The 22,554-nt window shown below is 41.3% G+C and overlaps 1 protein-coding gene across 5 annotated transcripts in view; it reads right to left on the bottom strand.

Annotated features, from left to right (window-relative positions):
• Positions 1 to 22,554, bottom strand: part of LOC109416894 (RNA-binding protein fusilli) — a 280,572-nt gene that overhangs the window by 29,302 nt on the left and 228,716 nt on the right. For all 5 annotated transcript variants that reach the window (XM_062855429.1, XM_062855426.1, XM_062855428.1 and 2 more), the window contains 2 exons: positions 21,059 to 21,148; positions 11,321 to 11,375 (listed from right to left, as the gene is read on the bottom strand). In XM_062855429.1, coding sequence (XP_062711413.1) covers positions 11,321 to 11,375; positions 21,059 to 21,148 — 145 coding nt within the window. The remainder of the gene's footprint in view (positions 1 to 11,320; positions 11,376 to 21,058; positions 21,149 to 22,554) is intronic.

The raw sequence follows: 22,554 nt of genomic DNA, 5'->3' as shown, positions 1-22,554 counted from the left end.
ACGTTATACGTTATTCTCCGTCGTGTTAAGTTTCTTCAGAGTACCTGAGGTACTTCTGGGGAAGTTTCTAAATTTCACTTACCTCAACGTATCAATAAATCAACAAGATAATGACAGCTGCTTCTTTAAGCCACGGTCCACCACATTCAATATATTTCCTAATCTTTATTAATCCAATCAACACCAACTCTCGCACATATACCAAACCGCTATCTTGAATCCACTTCGTTTTTCTCCCAGAATAATCTGTTGTGCTGTTGTGATTGCTTATCGGCAGACTAGCATTGACCAAAAATATGCTTTTCCCATTAATCACTGGATCACAATTCCCGTGGACTGCCTCGAACAACTCTCTATCACAGAAAACTACACCCGAAATCCCTTGGCCGTAATCTACACAGGGCAATTACACTGTGACTATGACTGTGCTCTTCATTCACCGCTTGAACGATCGAATACGTGGCAGCACGCCACGCCACGCCGAATTTCGGTTCACCTCGCCGCCCCAGCCACACACGGAGAACTTAATCCGCACACTTTAGGCACTTTTTTCCCAGCTATGTGGCTTTGGAATATGTTTGGCTCATCAAAAAATTGCCGCCTCGCATCGGATTGCGCCAACCGATCCTCGCGGTTATTCCTCCGATTGGACGATAGGCCGGCCTTACACGGCCGCGCACTGAGTCACGGAAAGGTCGAACCGCACGGAACGTGTTCAAAGCTGATCCTACGGGACGACACGTATCAACGTAACATTAACGAGCTTCGCGCGCCAACCGAGCACAGCAGGAAAAATCTAAATCGCGTTGTTCTAAGTAGAACTGCTGCATGCACCACGAGCTTCACTGCGAGAGAACGCCACTCGGAATGGTGGGAGATCGCTGTCTGTAGAACTAAATGCTCTTCTGCATGGCACACAGCACAGACCATCCGCTCGCGCTATCAGTAGGTATCGCCTAGCGCAGCCAGCGCTGGCACCCACCGCCGATGCCGATGGTCGTCGCGTCGTGTCGGTCGTACTCTGAACCAGTCGTTTGTTGATTTTTCAACAAGTGGAACAACAACAGCCAGCGGGGACCGTGATGTGGTGTTGCTTGGGGAAGTTTGATTTGGATGACAAATTGAACATTTATGGTTTTATTACGGTTTTAATGGCTAAAAATAGTTATTAGAACTGCTTTAAAACCACAATAAAACCAGAACTGTTAATTGACATCAATATTTGTAAATTTAAAACCTAATAATAAATATCAATATTTGTCAAAAGTTTGTAAACTATACTATACTTTTTACGATTCCATTAAAATAAAAACAACACTTGGTAAGAATGGGTCACGACAAAAAAAACAACAAATCTTCACACAAAACCCCCGTATCTGCGAAAGTGAAAACTAAAACATCTTTACAAATAGGCAGTCCAACAGTGGGAAATCTGGAGCACAGCTGTGCAAATGGGAGGAAATGCAGAGAGAGAGAAGACAAAATTCTTCAATTGGTGTTTCTGAATGGAAATGCGTCTACTGAGGGAATGTATGCTAGGTTATGGTAGAATAGTTAGGGCAGGGGTTGTCAACCTATTTTTTTTCCTTGCAGTCCATATCTCAGTTTTGTAAAATTTGTGTTATTTTTATCAAACTCAATCATTTTAATATGCACGCTTTATAGTCTTTGATTGATAAGACAAATCAATTACCATTAAAGCGTCCAATAACAAAAATCGCGCTGACGATGTGTGTCCTAAAAGTCATAGAAGGAGACAAGAAATGTTATTGATTATTTTATTATTACCAGAGACCGAGAATGCTTCTGTATCTTCACTTACAAAGGCATTTCTTTAAACTTCCTAGTACATTAGGGTTCATTTTTTGCCAGCCACCACACTAACGCTTTTAAAAAGTTTGTATGCATCCCTTGAAAAAATGATGGAAAATTTTAAAAATAACTTCTGAATAAATTTCAAGAGGAATCCCAGCAGCGGGAGCCCCATGAAGAATTCTTCACGAAATCCAAAGATAAGTTCGTGAGTTTCTGAGAGAATTTCTGAAGGAATTTCTGGAGGATTTTCTTGGAGCGCTTCTGGAATCGGTTCTTGGGGGTATCCATAAAGAGATGACTAGAGAAATTCCTGAAAAAAAAACTAGAGAAGGATTCCAGAAAGATTTTCGAAGGAATCGAGGAATACCGGAATACAATTTTGGAGGAAGTTCGGAAGCAATCCCAGGGAGATATCCTAAGATAATCACAGGAAAGATACATAAACAAGTTCTTGAATGCATTCCTGTAGAAATTCCTGAAGGAATTCTTTAGAAAATCGCAGGAGTAAATCCTAAAGTAATTCTAGGAGGAATTCCTGAAGCCATACCAGGGGGGAATTGCTGAAGGAAACCTATGGGGAACTCTTGAAGGAATCGCAGAAGCAATCTTCAAAATATCCAAGGAGGAGTTCCTGAAGGAATCCATGGAGAAATCCCGGAAAAAAATCACAAGTATAATTCATAGAAGAATTACTGAAAAATAATCCTGGAAGAACCCCAGAAGGAATTGCTGAGGGAATCTCTGGAGAAATTCTTGAGGGAATCTCAGGAGAAATTCCTGAGAAAATCCCAGGAAAAATTCCTGAAGAATTCGCTGGAGCAATTCCAGTAAAAATCCAAGGAAAATTTTCTGAAGGAATCCCAGGAGGAATTCCTTAAGGAATCTTATTAGGACTTCATAAAGGAATCACAGAAGGTATCTCCGAAAAAAACCAAGGAAGAGCTTCTGAAGCAATCCCTGGAGGAATTCCTGAAAAAAAAACCCCGCAGTTATTCGTAGAAGGATCCCTGAAGAAATTCCTGAGGGAATCTTTGGAGTAATTTCTGAGGGAATTCTTGAGGAAACTCCAGGAGGAATTCCTGAGGAAATCCCTGGATCAGTTCCTGTGGAATTCCTGAAGGAATCACAGGAGAAATTACTGAAAAATCCCAGGTAGATATCTTGAAGAATCTCTGGAGGAATCCTCAAGAAACTTCAGAAGGAATTTCTGGACAAAAAATCTTGGCGAAATTCCTGGATGAATCTCTAGAGCGATCCCTAGAAAAAAATTCTGAACAAAGAGGAATTCCTGAAGAAACCGCAGGTACAAATTCCGAAAAAAAATCCAAACCAAGAACTCCTTAAATAATTCCGGGAGCAATTCCTGAAAGAATCCCAGTAGATGAAAGCCCCCAGAAATTGCTGGAGGCATTCCTGCAAGGATTCCTGTAGACATCATGAGCATGAGCATAGATGACCGTACAATTAGTGATTGCTACTCCGTGATTGACTAGAACAATCGAAACTGAACAAGGAACCAACTAACGGAGCTTGGGAGTAGCTTATCGTTCTCAATGTGCATCTTGGAGAATTCCAAACTTTATTGAGTCAATAACGGCGCCGGCCACGTCCTTATAGTCATCGAGGAAGGGAAGGAATTTTAGTGTGACGTTCGTTGCTACTAGAGGCCGAGATCACCTCATCTTCTCCACGACTGTCACGGGAAGGGGTTTGTGTTATTAGGGAGGGGGATAAGTCACATGATCTGGATTCACTATAGTGAGTGATTTTATTTATACAACCTCTATTAATAACACTTATTTTGACTCAGGTATTATACATGTCGACACCGAAGATGACGAACAATTCAAATTATCATGTAAATGCAAAAAAAATGGAATGGAAATAATGATTATTAATAAAAACAGCCTTGGGAACTTTAGCCGACACTTGACGTGACGAACCTTTCAATAGTTGTAAGGTAAACACGAAAAATATAGCTCAATTTTTGTTATCATAATATTATACAAAATTAATAATTTCAATAATTACAATAATATGGAACGAACTCACCGTTAAATATCCATCAGTGTCCACCGATTATGAGCTTCTAATCGATGAGGCGAAAAGCGGCATCTTGCCACTGACCGACATCACTACCACGAATCACACTGAACTGCTCCGGCTAATTACTGGGAACGACGACGCACACACACAATTCAACGTATGTGGAGCGGATCTGGTGTGGTGGTTAGAACACTTGACTATCACGTCGAGGACCTGGGATCAAATCCCACTCCCGACAAACTCGCAAACATGTGAGTTCTTCCTTCGGAAGGGAAGTAAAGCGTGGGTCCCGAGATGAACTAGCCTAGGGCTAAAAATCTCGTTAATACAGATAAAAAAAAACAATTCAACGACGACGACGCGACTAAATCGAAGCCCGAAAAGGCGGAATTTTCCCGCTGGCTGGCACCGCCATCGCGAATCACATTGCACTCTGCAAGGATTCCTGTAGACATTAATGGAGGAACTCCTGAAGAATCTCGGAAGCAATTCCAGGAAAGAATTCCAGCAGAGATTTTTAAACGAATCCCTGAAGAAAATTCTGATCGAATCCCAGGAGGAATTCCCGAAAAAATCGCAGAAAGAATTCTTTAAGGAATCCCAGTAGAAATTTTTGAAGGAATTGTTACAGCTCCAAGAGGAACTTCTTTAGAAATTACGGAAGAAATTCCAAAAAAAAAACAGGAGGAGTTTCTGAAGGAATGCCAAGTAAAAACTCTTGAAGGAATCGTTCGTGGAGAGATCCTTGGAGGAATTCCTGAAAAAAATCTCTGGAAATCTCAGGTTAGATTTCTTAACTAATTCCTGGAAGAATTCATGGAGGAATCCCTGAAAAGAAAAATCTTAAGACATCCATGCATGCAGTAATTTCTGAACGAAATATTGTAGGAATTATTAGAAAAAATCCTAAAGGAGTCCTCGTTGAAAATTTTGAAGGAATTACTGCCATAATTTTAAAAAAGTCTTTTGTAGAATTTCTGAAATATTGAATAATTACAATAATGGAATTATTGTAAGAATCTCTAACGAAATTCTTGAAGCAATATATGGAGAAATCCTTGAACAAATCTCTGAAGGAATACCCGAAGAAATACCTAAATGGATCTCTAGTAAAATTCTTTTAGGTATCCCTGGAGAAAATCATGAAGGAAGCCTCCACTGAAACACTGAAACAATCACTGGGTAACCTCTTGTCATCTCTAGAGGTATTCCCGGAGAAATGTCTTGTGAAATCCTTTGAGGAGTGTCTGAAAAAATCTTAGGAGAAACCCATGATGGTATCACTGAAGCAAGCCATGAGGACATTCCTGGAGGAATTCATAGATGCATCCTTGGAAAAGAGTCTGTATGGAAGTCTTAAGGAAACCTGCGAGGTACAGGGGATGGCCAAAATGTTTGGGATAGGCAACTTTTTTTTCTCTCACAAAAAAGTTCAACAAGCTATAACTTTTCATAGAGCGCATCAAAAAATCTCAAATTTTGACTGTTTGTCAACCTATTATGTGTGCATCATTGGTACAAATTTGGGCTCGATTGATTAATATTTCGCAAAGTAAGAACCGTTCGGGTAAAACACTATTTTTCAGACAACTCATTTTTAAGGTGTCATATCTCGGAAACCAGTGAACCGAATTGAATGAAAATTTGAACGTATACTAACAATACGTAAATGCTTCATAAACTATTAAAACATAGGTACTTTTTAAACGTTGTAAAAAGTTATCATGGATTGACACTTTTTGGATTTTTCTCGAAAAAATGTATTTTTTTTTACATCAATGTCAAAAATTTTTTGTGTTGATATCCAAAGATTTTCCACTTCTGTTCTCAAGTTATCTCTAATCAGATATATTAGAGCCTATTTAGATTGAAGGAAGAACACATTTAGTAATTTTTGCATGGTATTGTAAATTTGACTTTTTTTCCTCTATATGGGTAAAAATTTCAATCCGGTATAACTTAGTTCGCCGCGAGAAAATATTACATTTTATAACGTCGAATTAAGTATCAATATATTGTTGATAAACGTTAAAAAATTCATTCCATTCGGTTCACTGGCTTCCGAGATATGACAGTTCAAAAATTAGTTGTCTAAATAATAGTGTTTTACCCGAACGGTTCTAATTTTGCGAAAAGTTAATCAATCGAGCCCAAATTTGTACCAATAATGCACATATAATAGGTTGACAAACAGTCAAAATATGAGATTTTTTGATGCACTCTATGAAAAGTTACAGCATGTTGAATTTGTTTGTGGGAGAAAAAAAGTTGCCTATCCCAAACATTTTGGCCATCCCCTGTATTTCTGAAGCATTTCTCAGAATAAATCCTGAAACTATCACTATCGGAACACCTAGAGACATCCATAAGGGGATTCTCGAAGAAGAAATTCCTGGAAGAATGCCGTGAGAAGTTCCCAGTAGACTTGAACAATTTAAACTAGGTTTAAGAAATTTTATATTGAAAACAAAAGCATATTGCCAATATGAAAAAGTAGTGAGCAAACATTAACAGACTCACTGCATGCTACGGTCATTTACTGCCGACCGTTCACCATAATTTGCTGTGACTTCTAGTTGCGCCGTCCTATTTCCATTTCTATCGATACAGCGAAACTATCAACAACATAATTCAATGCAACCTCTGTGACTAATTTTGCGACCGCCGACGACCGAGGTGCCCTCCTTCTATCGGCATCCACCTAACGCTACAAACTCGTTCCGGTTGTTATGGTTCTGCGGTTAGGATGGAGTCTTCTATACTTTCTGGCGTTACAGTCCTACTAGGGACAAGGCACTAGTTTGGTGTTTTAAGTTTATTGACGCTCAATGCCCAAGGAAATCAAGGAAATTTTCATTACGAAACAAACCGTACCGGGCATTGAACCCAAACATTTCTAAAATGATCTTGCTGAAGAACCGCTCGTTTGTCCTCTCGGCTATTTGAATCCCTAAGGTTTATGTAGTACATTCGCGTTGATGTCGAGTAGATGAAATACTCACTACACACAAACGTTGTACTTTTTGTGAATTGACAAATTCATAACCCCTACCTAATTTGTCCAAATTTCGGAAAAAAAGTCGAATTTCAAGTTCCATGTGGAATTGAGCTTGGAAACTTATTATTTTCACATTTGGATGCATCAGAAGTGAGCAACACAGAGTACGTACAGCGAGTGAAAGGACGACAAGCATGCACGCAATATAGATCCAATGTAAATCCACCATTTTATGAAAATCCCACGCTAGATAGGAGAAAGTAACCAATACTTGTGCCGTGAACGTGATTCGAAATGCTGAAAATTATAAAAATCTAAGGTAGTTCAATAGGAATGTTATAAAAAAGACGCGGATACCGTCTTCAGCCAAAGGCTGCACAGACTGAATGAAACTTAACACTAGACAAGGGACGCACGGAGCATGCACCAGTGGATACGGAGAAGAAACTATTCTCACGAAAAGTTTCATCGCCCGGAGCGGGAATCGAACCCTCACCCCACTTCATGGTGCGATTAGAAGCTTGGTGACCCTAACCGCACGACTACGAGGCTCCATGTGATAATGAAAGACGATCCGATCTAACAATATATCATACATACATACAACGAATCTATGAGAAAAAGTCGAAAGACATAAGGTCGAAGGACAAAATGTCGAATGAACAAAAGATCTATCGAATAGGACAAAACACAAACAAAAAATTAGAAGGCATGAAAAAGTAATCAGATCATGGAAGGTCCTTGAAACATAGTTTTGTAGGGAAGTAATTTCAAAGAAGTTCTAGGAACGGCAAGCAATTCCGCGACTAAAGGTCTGAAGATCTACAGGCGAAATCAATGAATTGTTGCTGCATTATTGATGCGGTGTAACATCCTACTGGTCCGTGGAGCATAGCTCTGTAGCGAAGTAATTTTCAAAGAAGTTCTAGGTCATCCAAGAACTTCCGAGAGTCAAGGCCTATATGCGTAATTAATGAATTATTGTCACATAACTGATATGATATCCCACAGGTCCTCCTTAGCGAAGTAGTTTTCAAAGATGTTCAAGGTCATCCAAGAACCTCCGCGAGTGAAGGTCTTAAGATCTATGAGTGCAACCAATGGGATATTGTTACATAACTGATGCGATGTAACATCGTACAGGTCTATGAAACATGCTTCGGAACAGAACTAGTTTCCAAAGGTATTCTAGGTTATCGAAGAGCTTCCGTGAGTGAAGTCCTGAAGATCTACAAGCGTAGCCAGTGGATTGTTATTACATTACTAATGCGATATAACATCCCACAGATCTATGGTGCATGGCTCTGTAAAGAACTACTTTCCAAAGATGTTCTAGGCCATCCGAGAACTTCTAAGGCCTTAAGTTCTAAAAACGTAGTCAATCAATTGTTGTTTCATGACTTATACGATGCAATGCCATACAGATCCATGCAGCATGGTTCTTTAGAGAACTACTTTCCAAAGATATTCTAGTTAATCGAAGAATTTCCGCGAGTAGAGGCGTTAAAATCTACAAACGAAATCAATGGATTGATGTTACATTACTGATACGGTTCATCATCGTACAGGTACATGAATGTTCTGTTAAATACTACTTTCTAAAGGAGTTCTAGGTAATCCAAAGAATGTTCGCAAGTAGAGCCCTTAGATTCACAAGCATAATCAATGGATTGTTGCTACATTACTGATGCGTTGCATCGTCCTTCAGGTAAATGGACCATTGTTCTGTAAAGAATTAATTTCTAAAGATGTTCTAGGTCCACCAAGAAGGTCCGCGAGTGCAGACCTCAAGATTTACAAGGACGATCAAAGGACATTACTGATACGGTTCATCATCCTACAGGGTCCATGAAGCATGTTTCTGCAATGGACTAATCTCCAAAGATGCTCGAGGTCATCCAACAACATCCCTTAAGTAAAGGCCTTAAGACCCACAAGCATAATCAATAAATCTTTAAAAAATAGATCTCTACAGAACTATTCTTTATGGACCTTGGGATGTTGCTTGCATCATATCATTCATGTAACACAAACTTATTGAGCATAATCATTATGATTATGCCTATATGAGCGAGAATTTATGGAGGACCTTCATTTTTGAACGTAACTACTCTACTGAAGCATGTTTTATAGACCTATAGAATGTTGCGCATCAGCAAAAGGATAACAACACCCCAATGATTAAGTATGTAGATCTGCTAAACCTTCCCTGGAACACCCCCGAGCTTCATGCCCCACCCAAACTAAGCCTTATATCCTCTTGAACACTTCGTGACAGTCTCGTTGATCCTTCGCTTCGTCCGTCCAAACCGTCCTTAACTGCCCTAAATATTCTGTGCAACTCACCTTGAAACCAATATGCACTCCCCTTCCCCAAACCCACACTTGCTACTCCACACAGCTTGCTTTCCGCTTGAACTCCCTAAAACAATCCTCGGATATCTGAAGTCTGCCATTTTACCCTTTGATGGATAATTAACATAAAGTGTACCTTTGTTGTTCAGTTACCTCTAAACGAAGGTATATCAACCCTGAAACTCCACTGGGACACATAAAAACAACCGCAAAAGTATGCTAGTGACGACTGTGCCAAACACGAGGTCCCCCATCAGTAGTGTCGTCCGGAAGTAAATTCATGATCCAGCGCTCTGCCACCACAGCTACAGTAGGTGAAGCACGGTGTGTGGCTTCAGCGCTGTTATGAAATTTCTGTGATTCAATCGCGTTGACTTCACTTGGCAGTTGGCAGTCGTCCCTTTCCATTTACTGCACTCGCGTCGTCGTCGCGGTGGTGTTGCATCGCTGCAATCGGTCAACAATGAGCGAGCAGCGCACTGTTCGTAAATGCATTGAATCAATATTTGACACTCTGGCAAACCTTGAAATCGCGACTCGGCCCGGGGAGATGCGCTGTAAATCTTGAGTGGTGGCGCGATGTTGATTTTTCTCAACTATAAAAATCTCTCGCGCGATCGTCGATGGGATGGGATATTGGGTCTTCCCAAGTCGCGGGGCGGTTTACGACGAGCCTAATAAATATTGCAAATTTCCGAGGGGATCATTTATGTAAAAATTCAAAAGTGCCATCGAGGAAAACCGCGATGCCTATCACAAAAGTTTGAAGTGCAGCAGCGTGCTCGACGCGATTAAAGCCCATTTGCCGGTCTGTGGCGTTCGCATTATTGGCATCCGCCGTTCGTTGTTGGTTCGGTAGTTTTAGTGGCATCATTATTTACTACTCGCTTCTGATAACTCGGGAAATTGTGTCCGCGGCGGCCACGGCGCCTCCGAAGCCATCTTCCCCCTTCGTACCATATGCTGCTGGTTCCATTTGATGGCACCGACAAATTGTTCGATTGAATCTCTCTTCTGAATTGTTTGGATAGTGAAGCTCGGTACTTGGGTCGATAGCCAAGTGAAGTTGTGGGTTGAAGTGGCTATGAGCCAGAAATACATTTCCTCATTGGTTATTTTCGAATACTTACAATTGATATTTGCACAGAAATCTTGGTGAAGATGGATCTTCTCTAAAGTACTTCAACTCTATAGCTTCAAAATCCAACGAAAATTGGCAGAGATAAAGTAACATGTTAAAAAATAATCATACATTTCAGGGATAAACCTAAACTTTTGATCGAGTGTGTATGTTTCAAGAGTTATCATGTGCTACTAATGATGATAATCCTCAAAACCTCTTGAATTTGTGAGGAACCCGATCGAAAGTAAAACCTATCATCAAACGTATGATGATGACGATCTTCATCATCTGCATGATCACCATCATCCCATACTTTTACAAGAAATATGATAATAACAAACAATTACAAGTCCCCCGATTCATGACGTATACTAACTTTACTCGTACCGGGTCATCGAATCACGCAAATGAGTTTTCCTAACAACACAGTCACGCTCTCCAACTGGAACAGAAACCCGCCGCCGTAGGCAAATCCGAGGGAGGAAAATCTGGTTTCACTTACATACATATAACCTCCGACCAAAGACGTCAAGTGTCACTGCGAGTCGGTAGCTCGATTGCAGTCTCGTAATTTCCCATATCGCTCGACCACTTGCGTTTATGTTTTCCACATATGTTGCTTTATGTGATTTGACCCTTTGTATGTTGTCTTGAGTCAACATGGGGCGAATACTATGAGACGATATATTTATGTTGCTTTATTCAATCTAACTTATGATGAATCACCATATAAAAATTATTGTAAGCAATGATCAATTTGGTAAGGAGTTAGCTTTAAATTAACCAGTCCTAGGACCAAAACGAGGAAACCATAGGACAGACAGTGGGTTAACGGGCTGTGCAAGTGCTACCACTTGGAAGGCAACACCATGCGGCAGCGAACGATCAGCGTAAGAAGTGATGTTTTAATGGTTATGTGCATGTGGTTGCGGATGGTGCGAAAAAAACTAATGACCATAAGCATAATGAAATTCAATACTCACCATATTCCAGGTTCTAAACTTAAATTCACTACTTCGTTTGCTTCGAATTTATGACCTGAAAGAAGAAAAAGAAATGAGTTCCGATTAGTATTAGTGGAGGTACGCGCAGTTCGTTCGAACACGATTACGACCCAAGCCTAAGTAACGATTACAAAATTATGGAAATTTTCCCCAACCCCGGGAAATCTGCATGCCAAAGGAGATTCGGCTCTGTGTTTGCTACGAGATGTCCTTCAGATGTTCCATCGTAAATTTCTCCAGGAGTTCCAGCGAGAATTTTTCCAGGAGTTTCGTCGGGAGTTCCTTCTGGAGTTCTACCGGGAATTTCCACAGGGATTCCACCAGGAAGGTACGATTTTCACGAAGTCCGTTCAGCTGCTTAGTTTCGCTGATGATACTGATATTATTGCTCGTAAATTTGAGACGATGGCGGAAACGTACATCCGACTAAAGAATGAAGCCAGGCGAATCGGATTAGTCATTAATGTGTCGAAGACAAAGTACATGATAGCAAAGGGCTCCAGGGAGGAATCACCGCGCCCGCCACCCCGAATTTATATCGGCGGTGAAGAAATCGAGGCGGTTGAAGAATTCATGTACTTGGGCTCACTGGTGACCGCCGACAACGACACCAGCAGAGAAATTCAGAGCGCATTGTGGCAGGAAATCGTGCTTACTTTGGACTCCGCAGAACTCTACGATCGAATAAAGTTCGCTGTAACACGAAGTTAACTATCTACAAAACGCTGATTAGACCGGTCGTCCTCTATGGGCACGAAACATGGACCCTACGTGCAGAGGACCAACGCGCCCTTGGAGTTTTCGAACGGAAGGTGTTGCGTACCATCTACGGCGTAGTGCAGATGGAAAACGGGACTTGGAGAAGGCGAATGAACCACGAGCTGCATCAGCTGCTGAGAGAACCAAGCGTCGTCCATACCGCGAAAATTGGGATGCTACGGTGGGCGGGTCAGGTCATCAGGATGTCGGATAGTAACCCGACTAAAATGGTTCTCGAGAGTCATCCGACCGGTACAAGAAGATGTGGAGCGCAGCGAGCTAGGTGGGTCGATCAAGTGGAGGACGATCTGCGGACCCTACGCAGAGTGCGGAACTGGGGACAAACTGCCATGGACCGAGTGGAATGGAGACGGCTACTATGTACAGCAGAGGCCACCCCGGCCTTAGCCTGATTGATAAGGTAAGGTAAGTCCACCAAGAAGTCTATGCAGGAGATCGAGTGTTCCTTGAGAAGATCCTTCGAAAATTCTTCGGGTAGGGTTTTTACCGGGATTTCCTATAGTACTTCCACCGGGAATTTCTACAGAAGCTCCACTGGGAATATCTATAGAAGCTCCACAGAGAATTTTACCAAGAGATGTTTAACCAAAAATCCTGCAGGATTTTCACCGGGTATTCCTCTCAGAGTTTCTTTGGCAGATCTTTCTATAATATCATCATGAGCGGCTCCAAAGATTTTTCAAAGATTTTCCCACGAATCCTTTCGCAAGCTTCGCCGGTAATTTCTTCAAGTTATTTCTGAAATTACCGCAGGGGTTCAGAAATTCCCTGGCATATTTTCTAACAATCTTCAGTATCATCTTCTAGAATTCCTTCTGTAGTCAGCGTTTAGTCTTCAGACAAAAAATAAATTCCCCTCGGATTCCTTATGAAATCTTGTGAGCTTTTTGTATTAGTTTCTAATGTCTTTATAAGAAATAACTTCTAAATTATATAAGAAAAACTCTTGGAGAAACTTCTGTGCCAATTTCCGGAGGATCCCCGAAGAAACATTCCGTTTAATCGGTCAAGGTTTCATTGGTTGGATTCTTGAAGGAACTACTGAAAGAGATCACGGTTAACTTGCTGGAAAATTTCAGCCTCAGAAATAATTCCCAGGGAAATCCCTGAAAGAAACCACGGTGTAACTTCTGGAAAAATTTGCCGGGGAACTTGGGGAACGATTCACCAATGCAATCCCCAATGAAACTTCTGAAAGAATTTTGAGATCTCTGAGCAGTTCCTGCAAGAATAAACTTCTTGAATAGTTCCCTAAGGAACTTAAAAAATCCAGAGTAGTTCCGGAGGAAGTGCCAAAAGAATTGCTGTTCAAGAGGAAATCCTTAAGGGTTTGTTGAAGAATTGCTGGAGCAACTTGTATGAAAAATCCCGACGAAATTTTGGAAAACAAATTGGAATAATTTTCCTCTTCAAATTCCCAAAAAACAAACTTGCGGAAGATTTCCGAACGAAATATCCGAAAGAATTCTCAGAGAAACTTCCAGAAAAATTCTCCTGGCAACTTCCAGAAGTGTAAAGGCTGAGTTTTTCCCATGATTTCCTAGAAGAACTTTCGGAAAAAAACATCAATACTTTAATGAAAAATCCTGAAGTATTTTCTGCAAGAATTCTCGGAGCTACAACAAAAAAACCTCGAGGGAATTTTTGGAAAGTAATGGTGGGAGTTTCCGGAAGAATTTTCTGTGGAACTCGCCGAAAGATTGTTTTTTTTTGGGAACAAATGATATAAATCACCGAAGAACTTCTGGAAGAATTTCCAAAGGAGCTTCTGGAATCCCAGGAGAAATTTCGGCGAAAATACACTCCCGTTCAAAAGTTTAGGGTCACCCCCTCAAAAACATGTCATTTTTTTAGGCCCATATCTCCGCCAATTTGCGTCCGATTTCAAAACCCTAGGTTTCATTCAAAAGATAATAAGTCAAAGAAACTTTGAACATGATTTAAAAGAAACTTTTTCAAAAAATTTTGTATGTAAACTTAACCCAAAGTTGCCAAATTTTCTAAAAAATGAATATAAACTTACGACAGTGTCGCTGGAAGTTGGGTCGACCAAATTTTAAGATGAGAGCGGTAATATGACCCATTTTCTATTAGCTTTCAACTGCTTTTTACAGAACTTAGCTAAAAAATCAAGAAGAAAAGTTATTAAGTAAATTAATCCTTGATGTCATCGACCAAAACTTTGGGGTCACCCCTCAATATGATGTATCGGCCAAAAGATCGGGGTCACTTTCGTAAAACATGGAAAAGTGATTTGGTGATATCTTCGTCATCTATAGTTCAATTTTAATTATTTTTGGCTCATTTCAAAGATAATTAACTAAATTTACGTTTGATGTCTTCAACTTAACGTATTTAACGATTTTTGTATATAAAAATGTTATGTAAAGTTAGCACATTTTACCACGCTTCAAAAAATAAGGCAACTTTACGTTAAGTTTTAGTATGCAAATTTCAACAAATATGTGTGGTTCATTGTCTATGCAGTAAGTATCATTCATTTTGTTTCAAATAAGCCAAGAAGAATTAAAATTGAATGAAAGATGACAAAGATATCAACACTTTTTCATGTTTTACGATAGTGACCCCAAACTTTTGGCCGATACAGCATTTTGAGGGGTGACCCCAAACTATTGGTCGATGACATCAAGGAATAATTTACTCAATAACTTTTTTTCGAGATTTTTTAGCTAAGTTCTGTAAAAAGCAGTTGAAAGCTAATAGAAAATGCATCATATTACCGCTCTCATCCTAAAATTTGGTCGACCCAACTTCCAGCGACACTGCCGTAAGTTTATATTCATTTTTTAGAAAATTTGGCAACTTTGGGTTGAGTTTACATACAAAATTTTTTGAAAAAGTTTCTTTTAAATCATGTTCAAAGTTTCTTTGACTTATTATCTTTTGAATGAAACCTAGGGTTTTGAAATCGGATGCAAATTGGCGGAGATATGGGCCTAAAAAAATGACATGTTTTGGAAAGGGTGACCCCAAACTTTTGAACGGGAGTGTATATGAAACAACTTCCGGAAGAGTTTCCACTGGAACTTCTGAAATAATTTCAGCAAAAATTCTTGGTGTAATTGTGGACTTTGTTAGCCGAAAGAGAGATGAAATTAGGAAAATAGGAGTGTGCATAGTGTGGACTCGGAGTCAGTTTGTCTTTCTATTCCGCAGAACCGTTACCTTTTCTGTGGCTTAGTTGGTTAAAGCGCCGGTTTAGCGAATACGGAGTCGTGGGTTCAAATCCCACCAGATCGCGTTTTTTCCACAATTTCATCTCTATATTTGCCAATTAATCAACATTCTGTGTCTTCTAATTTTCAAATTTTTCCCAATATGTTGAATCGTACCATCAAATTGCTACAAGCCTGTAAAGGGCAACATAGACATTTGTTCCTGGTGTAACTTTCAAATTAATTCTTCTAGAAGTCTTTCCATAGCAGCTTGTGGAGCAATTATTAGCGAAACTTCCAGAAAAAAATCCCTGAGAATCTTTCGAAACAATTGCCGAAGGACATTATGGAAGAGATCAAGAAGGAGCTTTTGGAAGAATTTTCAAAGGAACTCTTGGAAGGACCTCCGCAGGAACTTCTGGAAAAGTTTCTGAAGCAATTAATGATTTCTTAAACATTTTAAACTTCGTCAATAATCTAGCGCCAGCGCACCTCCAAGTGGGATTTCCGATGAATCTTTTACAGAAATTTCCGATGGAACTTCTAGAGGAATTTTTGCTAGAACTTAGAGAGCTCCTCGAAGAATTTCCGGCAAAAAAATCAAGGAATGCCTAGTGGAACTGCTAGAGAAATCCCAAATAAAACTTCTAGAGAAAGTCCCACTAAAACTGTTAAGTCTTATTGAGACTCCTAGAGATATTGACAGGAGTACTCCTACAGGAATTCCTAATGAAACTTTGAAAAAAAAAATGCTCCTAAAGCAAATTTTCGGATAAATTTCCGAAGAAACTCCTGGTGGAATTCTTGAAGCGAGAGAGAAATTCTCAAAGTAACTCTAGGAGAATATCAAAGAGCAACTCCTGGAAGAATTCGCGTTGCAACTTCTATAGGAGTTCTCAGAAAAAATGTAGAAAAATTCATATAGAAATTCATGGATAAAGTTCCGGTGGATCTCCTGAAGGAAATCTTGGATGAACTTATTGAGGAATTCCCGGAAAAATCTTCTGGAAGCACTTCTGAAGGAACTTATGAAGAAGAATTCCTGGATTAACTCCTGGAGGAGTTTCCGAAGAAATTCTCGGAGCAAATCCAAGAAATTCTAAAAAAACTCGGAGTAAATTCCTAAGAACTTCTGCAGCCATTCCCAGAGGAATTCTTGGAGGAACTCCTGGGGGAATTTCCGAAAGAACTGGAGGAAATCACTAAGAAACTCCTGAAGGAAATTCGCAGAGGACATCCTGGAGGAACTTTTGGTATACACTAAGAAGAATTTACGGAGAAACTGCTGCAGAAACTCGTGGAGGAACTCCTGAAGAAATCCTCAAAGAAATTTCTTGTTACATTCCTGGAGGAACTCTTGGAGGAATTCTTGGGAAATTGCTGGGGAAATTCGCGGAGCAACTTTTGGAGGAATCAGAGGATCTCCTTGAGGAATTCCCGGAGGATCTACCCATGGAACAACCGGAGGATTTCACATTGTAACTCCTGGAATAGTTTCCTGAGGAACTCCTGGAGGAATTCCCTTGATGACTCAGGAATCGTCTCACTATACTGCAGATTTCAAGAATCACCACTTCCAGAATGTTGTTCAGGTCCTTCTTTAACGCGAGCTTTTCTGGAGACCTCTCGATAGATTTAGGGACAACTCCAGTTGCCGAGAGGACAACCGGAACTATACGGACTTCTTCCAGGTGCAACATCTGCACATAAAAAAATATGTTATTAAAATTCAGCGAGAAATCATGCACATAAAGAGAATGCTAGAGTTAGTGCACATTTACATGAGATATAATGTAAAATTACAGTACCATCGTGTTAATTTCCGCCAACATCGCGTAAATCATCATGGACTCCAACCGGTTACGCGACTATTAGCGGAAATTTACACGAACGTAACGTAATTTTACATGATATCTCATGTTAATATGCACTAACTCTAACATTCCCTTTATGTGCATGATTTTTCACTGAATTTTACATGAATATTTTTTTCTGTGTGCTTCAACTTCTCCGCAAGGTCGCGGTCCTTGGTTGTCTTGCTAAAAAACGTTGATAGGATATTATTGTCTAACGGTACACAGCAATATCGATGAGGGCTACCCGTTTCATCCTTTCGTCGTAAACCACAATATCGCGCCTTTTGGCAGGAATGATCTCGCGGCGATCCCGATACAGCTTCATGCAACTATTTTCAAAAGCCGGCTCCGGTTGGTATTTGTAGTAGGGTACACATCTGTCGACCAAATTGTGCTTTAAAGCAAGCTGTTCATGCACAATCTTGACAACTAGGTTGTGACGATCAAGGTAGGCTGATCCTGCTAACACTGGAAAGCTTGAAATGATGCAAGGCAACGACATGCTTGATCGTTGCCCCTACTGAGTTGCACTTCCTACAGCGGTCTTCCACTTCTGTTTCCGAGAAGAGGTCAGCCTGTACCAGGCACGCATTCGACGCAACCTTATCGATGTGCACGAGCTCCAGTTGGCGGAGATGCGTCCCATTCAACTTCTTCTGCTTCCACGTTACGATCAACTCGTCTACGGTCTTCCTGTGCCAAATGCAGGGCGCTATAGCCGTGGTCAACTTCATAACCGGTACATTTTGTGGCGGTTCTGTCTTTCTGCGAAATACTCCCGCTGCTGCTGGATCTGGGAGACACGTAATGTCTGGATATCGGTGACGCTTGTTCCTCTCTCGAAGGACGACTTTGGATGGCACATACAGTGCTTGGTTAACGCCACTCGTACTGCTCGTTCTTGCGCCTCGAGGCCAGTCTTGGTCCACTTTCCCACTACAATGCTGTAAGTCAACAGGGAAACAGCAAACGTGTTGATCGCCTCCACCTTGATGCGGACTGACTGAAAGTTCCTTAGAATACAGTTGACGCGATGCAAGAACTTGTCCTGAAGTTCCTTCAGCCATACAGCGATCAAGTATGGCGAATACCTCCAAGTTGTAGAAAGCCGAGGTATTTGCACGCTTCGCCTTCAACCATACTTCGAATCTCGTTGACAGCTGAAATTCACTACTTGACCCCGGCGAAGATGGTTCTGACCGACATTTGTCAATTCCAAACTCCATCCGGATGTCGTTGCTGAACACCGTCACAAGCTGCAACAGTTGATGCAGCCTCTGAACTTATGCCGCACATAGTTTCAGATAGCCCACAAAGAAGTTGTGGTCTTCCATTTTCCAGTTGATAGCCATTATTAATGCAGTGGTACAGTGCTCTGCTGAGGGAATTCATTGCAAGACACAACCATAGGTATCTCCTTGGAATATCCCCCTCCTGATGCAGAGAGTTCTGCACCGCAACACAGCTATTCCGTCGGTAATGTTTAGGGACGTGCTCCACATCCCTATCATGTGCTGCATAAGCCTGACAACGTTCACGTCTACCTTGCACAACTGCAGTACCTTAAGAAGGTACGAGTGCGATACTGAGTCATAGGCTTTCTGACAGTCGATGTATATACGCCATGCTCTGGTTCCTTCTTCTTCTTCTTCTTCTTTGTGGCTCTACGTCCCCACTGGGACTTGGCCTGCCTCGCTTCAACTTAGTGTTCTCTGAGCACTTCCACAGTTATTAATTGAAGGGCTTTCTTTGCCTGCCATTGCATGAACTTGTACATTGTGAGGCAAGTACAATGATACTCTATGCCCAGGGAGTCGAGAAAATTTTCCCGACCGGAACGGGAATCGAACCCGCCGTCTCCGGATTGGCGATCCATAGCCTTAACCACTGGCTAACTGGTTCCTCTGCTTTTCAGTGGATTGACTCGGATAACGGCATCTATGATAACCTGATCTTTGCAGGATTTTACGGCACCCTTTTTGTTCTTCGATCATCACGTTGTTAGCATCGCAGTGCTCTTGTATCCTTCTTGCTATTACCGACGACAGCACTTTTGTATAGACTCGTGAGGCACGTTATTGGTCTGTACTTTGCTGGATTAGCTATGTTGTGGTTCTTCTGCAGAAGATAAGTGATACCTTTGGTAATAAACTGGTAAACCTGCGTAGGGTCTTCTAGCACCATGTTGAAGTATTCCGTCATCCGTTCGTGGATCGTCGTGAGTTTTTTATACAAAAAAATGTGCACGAAATCGGGACCTGGTGCACCCCAACTTCTGGTACACCGGATAGCCTCACGTATATCCTGAGCGGTTACCACTACCGCAGCCATGTCTCCAATTCCATTAAACTGTCGCCCTTCATCTGCCAACCACATCCCATCGTCGCTATGCTGGACAAGGTTCTCCCATAGATTGGCCCAGAACTGTGTGACGTCGCCAATCTCCAGAAGTCCAGATAGCCTTCTCTATAATTAGATCTTTCTCGTTAGTGCCAGGCTGCTACGGTCGATGCCGGCGAGTGTGTCAGCTCACTCGTTGCTGAAGATGTCGCGGTGACCTGGGATCTACATGGGTGTGATTCTGGCAGATGAATTATCCAGGGTTACCTGAACTTTCTGGATGCAAGGGTGCCGATTGTACGGAATTGCAACAGACAGGGCGCTGTCCGAGTCACTGATGACCACCACAAGGTCGTAGCAGGGCGCGGCGTCGTGACGGCTACGGCTGTGGTTCATTTCTGTAGCGCCGTCGGTACATCGAAATTCATGCGTTTCAATGCATTTTCTATTAAGAATATCTAAAAAAGCGCTCTGTATCACAGTGCAGTGTCGCACTACTTTCGGAATCGGGTCGTATTATTTTGAACTATCTGGGGTCTCCTGGCTGACCTGCTTCTGGGTCCGATCCGGTGGAACCCAGCCACCGGAGGAAGCTGAATGTTGATCACAGCGGTAAGGGCGGAATTTACGTTCTCTTCGAATAAGCAAGTCTACCCGTTTTCCACGCTTTTCTGACGCTGCGGTATCCGAGGGACAGAGCGGCTTTGTATCGGAAAGGTAAATAACACGGAGGTTTATGCGCATGCTGAGTCAGCAGGAGTTGAAGGCAGCAGTCCAGTATTTTCGCTTGCTACGCGTCCTTTTGGAGGATACACTGCGGATCAAGTTGACACGGTTTGCACAACTCTCCTTAATCATGCGAAAGTAATTACGGAAAGAAAGCGTCACTACCAGGACCTTAAAGGTCTTCCTCAAGGCGACCTTCTTTTCGTTGGCCGTGATCGATGTTTTTGGTAAGCGGTAAGTCGAGTTAAAAATGTGCAGCCTTGAGCTTTTTTCGTAGACGATGTCAAAGCCCGTGTTGCCAGCCAACTGGATGATAGCATTCACTACCGCTCGCTACTTCCGGCGCATTGACCGGGGGTGTTTTCCGGTGGTAGAATCTCGTCCACTAGTATTAATATAGATACTCCTTTCGGCAACACCGTTGATCGATGGTTTCCGACCAGCACCTCGAAGGTTCTGTTTGTTAGAAAGTTCTGAACAAAATTCAACATGTTCCCAGATACTCCCCACTCTACTAGTTGCATAAGAATGCTGAGGATCCAAGCCCAGTTGTAGGTCTTGGCAAGGTCTAGGGATGTGATTTCTACGTGTTCCTGTGCCTTCGTTGCGTCGTAAAGGATATTTCCGAAGTTCGATAGGAAGGTCTCAGTGCCATATGACCATATCCTAGCCGGAATACGTGTTAGTGGTATCTTAGTATGCCGTTGGATTCGAGGTGCTCCATGATCTCAAGTTTTATAGTGTAATACTGTTAATTATAATGTTCCATGGAATGTGATGCTGTAATGGCACCTTTACTCGTCCTCGCTTTTACCCCTCTCAGATTCAAAACAACTCACCTAATGATATCATGTGCTGGATAATTGTGACCATGTCACGGGCTTCCTTCACGTAGAACTCGTTGTCCTGGTATGTTGGAAGGTCAAGATCTGAAAAAAGATAAAAACAATAACACCATTTAAACGATTGAATAAGAGTGTAAATCTAAAACTGGGTGGAAAAACGATTAGAAAGTACCAATATATGAATGCTTATCGATCAAACTGAAAGCAAAAATCGATTGGCTGGCCCTCCGATTATTCAAAACTCTTTCAAGCATTAATCATCAATTGTTTTTGTGGCCCTTCACATAAGCCTCTACCATTCATTGCCACACCTCGCAAAGATTTGGTTCGAAGCTGTCAATTTCACAATGATTAATTTCGCTTTTGAGTATCCCTTAGAGCGCGAACACCCGGCAGCAAATGCGAATCTAAAGTGTGCAGCACACAAAACGCGATCAAGCTTTGTAACACTTGAATTTTCCAGTTTCAGCAGCGATCGGGCGCTCCAATTGATGCAAATCTACCAAAATTTAGGGAAAGTTGTGACTACGCACTATAAACTAAAATCCATCACAACCAAATTGATCTCGTTTATATTTCACAGCACTAAAATTTCAAATTCTTACGCGTTGTTTTCCGTTGTGTCACTCCAAATTCACCGTCAAAACGAAGTTAGCTACCGCAGCGCATTTTCTCCCATTAGGGCTCCAATAAACCAAACACGATTAATTTGATTTTGTCATCAGCACAACTCAATCAACGAACGGCGGCGAGACTAAACCCCCAACACCAATCTTCACTAATCGAATTGCGCTGACTGCCGCGAAGTGATTTAGGTCTCCCTGATGGGGGACGACGACGCACGCATTGAAGATCGTCGACTACGATGCGAGCGAACCAGTAGTGGAAGCTGATATGGAAGGGTTCCCGATCAGAAAGGCATAACAAAATTATAACCGATTGAGTTATTTATTTCAAAGATTTTTCATAACAAAATGAGTTATAAAATTCGCCGGTTAGGTGTTAAAATAACAAAAAATATAACTGAACTTGCTCTAGCCATAACATAATTATAACAGGTGTTGATACAATTTTAACAAATTTATAACATCGTGAGATATAATAAGTATTGGAATGATCAAAAAATTATAACACATTTTGTTATAAATCAGATATAAATATATTGGGTAAAAATTGAGTTGGGTAAATTTTTACTCATTTTTTGGGTAATTTTTATTTAGAGTGTTATTTATTTATAGCGAAAAGTTTTTTGTATAAAAAACTTGCCCTACGTAGTATATAAAAAACCCTCACCCAGACGAGAATCGAACCTAGGACGCCAGCCTCCATCTGAAATCCGGCGCCTTTATCAATGAGGCTATTTCATCACTTGAAGTGCAGGGTGGCATATGATCAAGTGGTTCTTCGTTTTGGCGGCTGGTCTATAAATAGACTCATTTGTCCAACGTACATAGGAGAGAAAATATGACGTCACATAAAAGTGTTCTCGA

Source organism: Aedes albopictus, chromosome 3, assembly GCF_035046485.1.
Source record: "Aedes albopictus strain Foshan chromosome 3, AalbF5, whole genome shotgun sequence".
NCBI classification, from domain to species: domain Eukaryota; kingdom Metazoa; phylum Arthropoda; class Insecta; order Diptera; family Culicidae; genus Aedes; species Aedes albopictus.
Note: the sequence above shows the minus strand (reverse complement) of the source record. Positions and strands in the feature narration are given on the sequence as shown.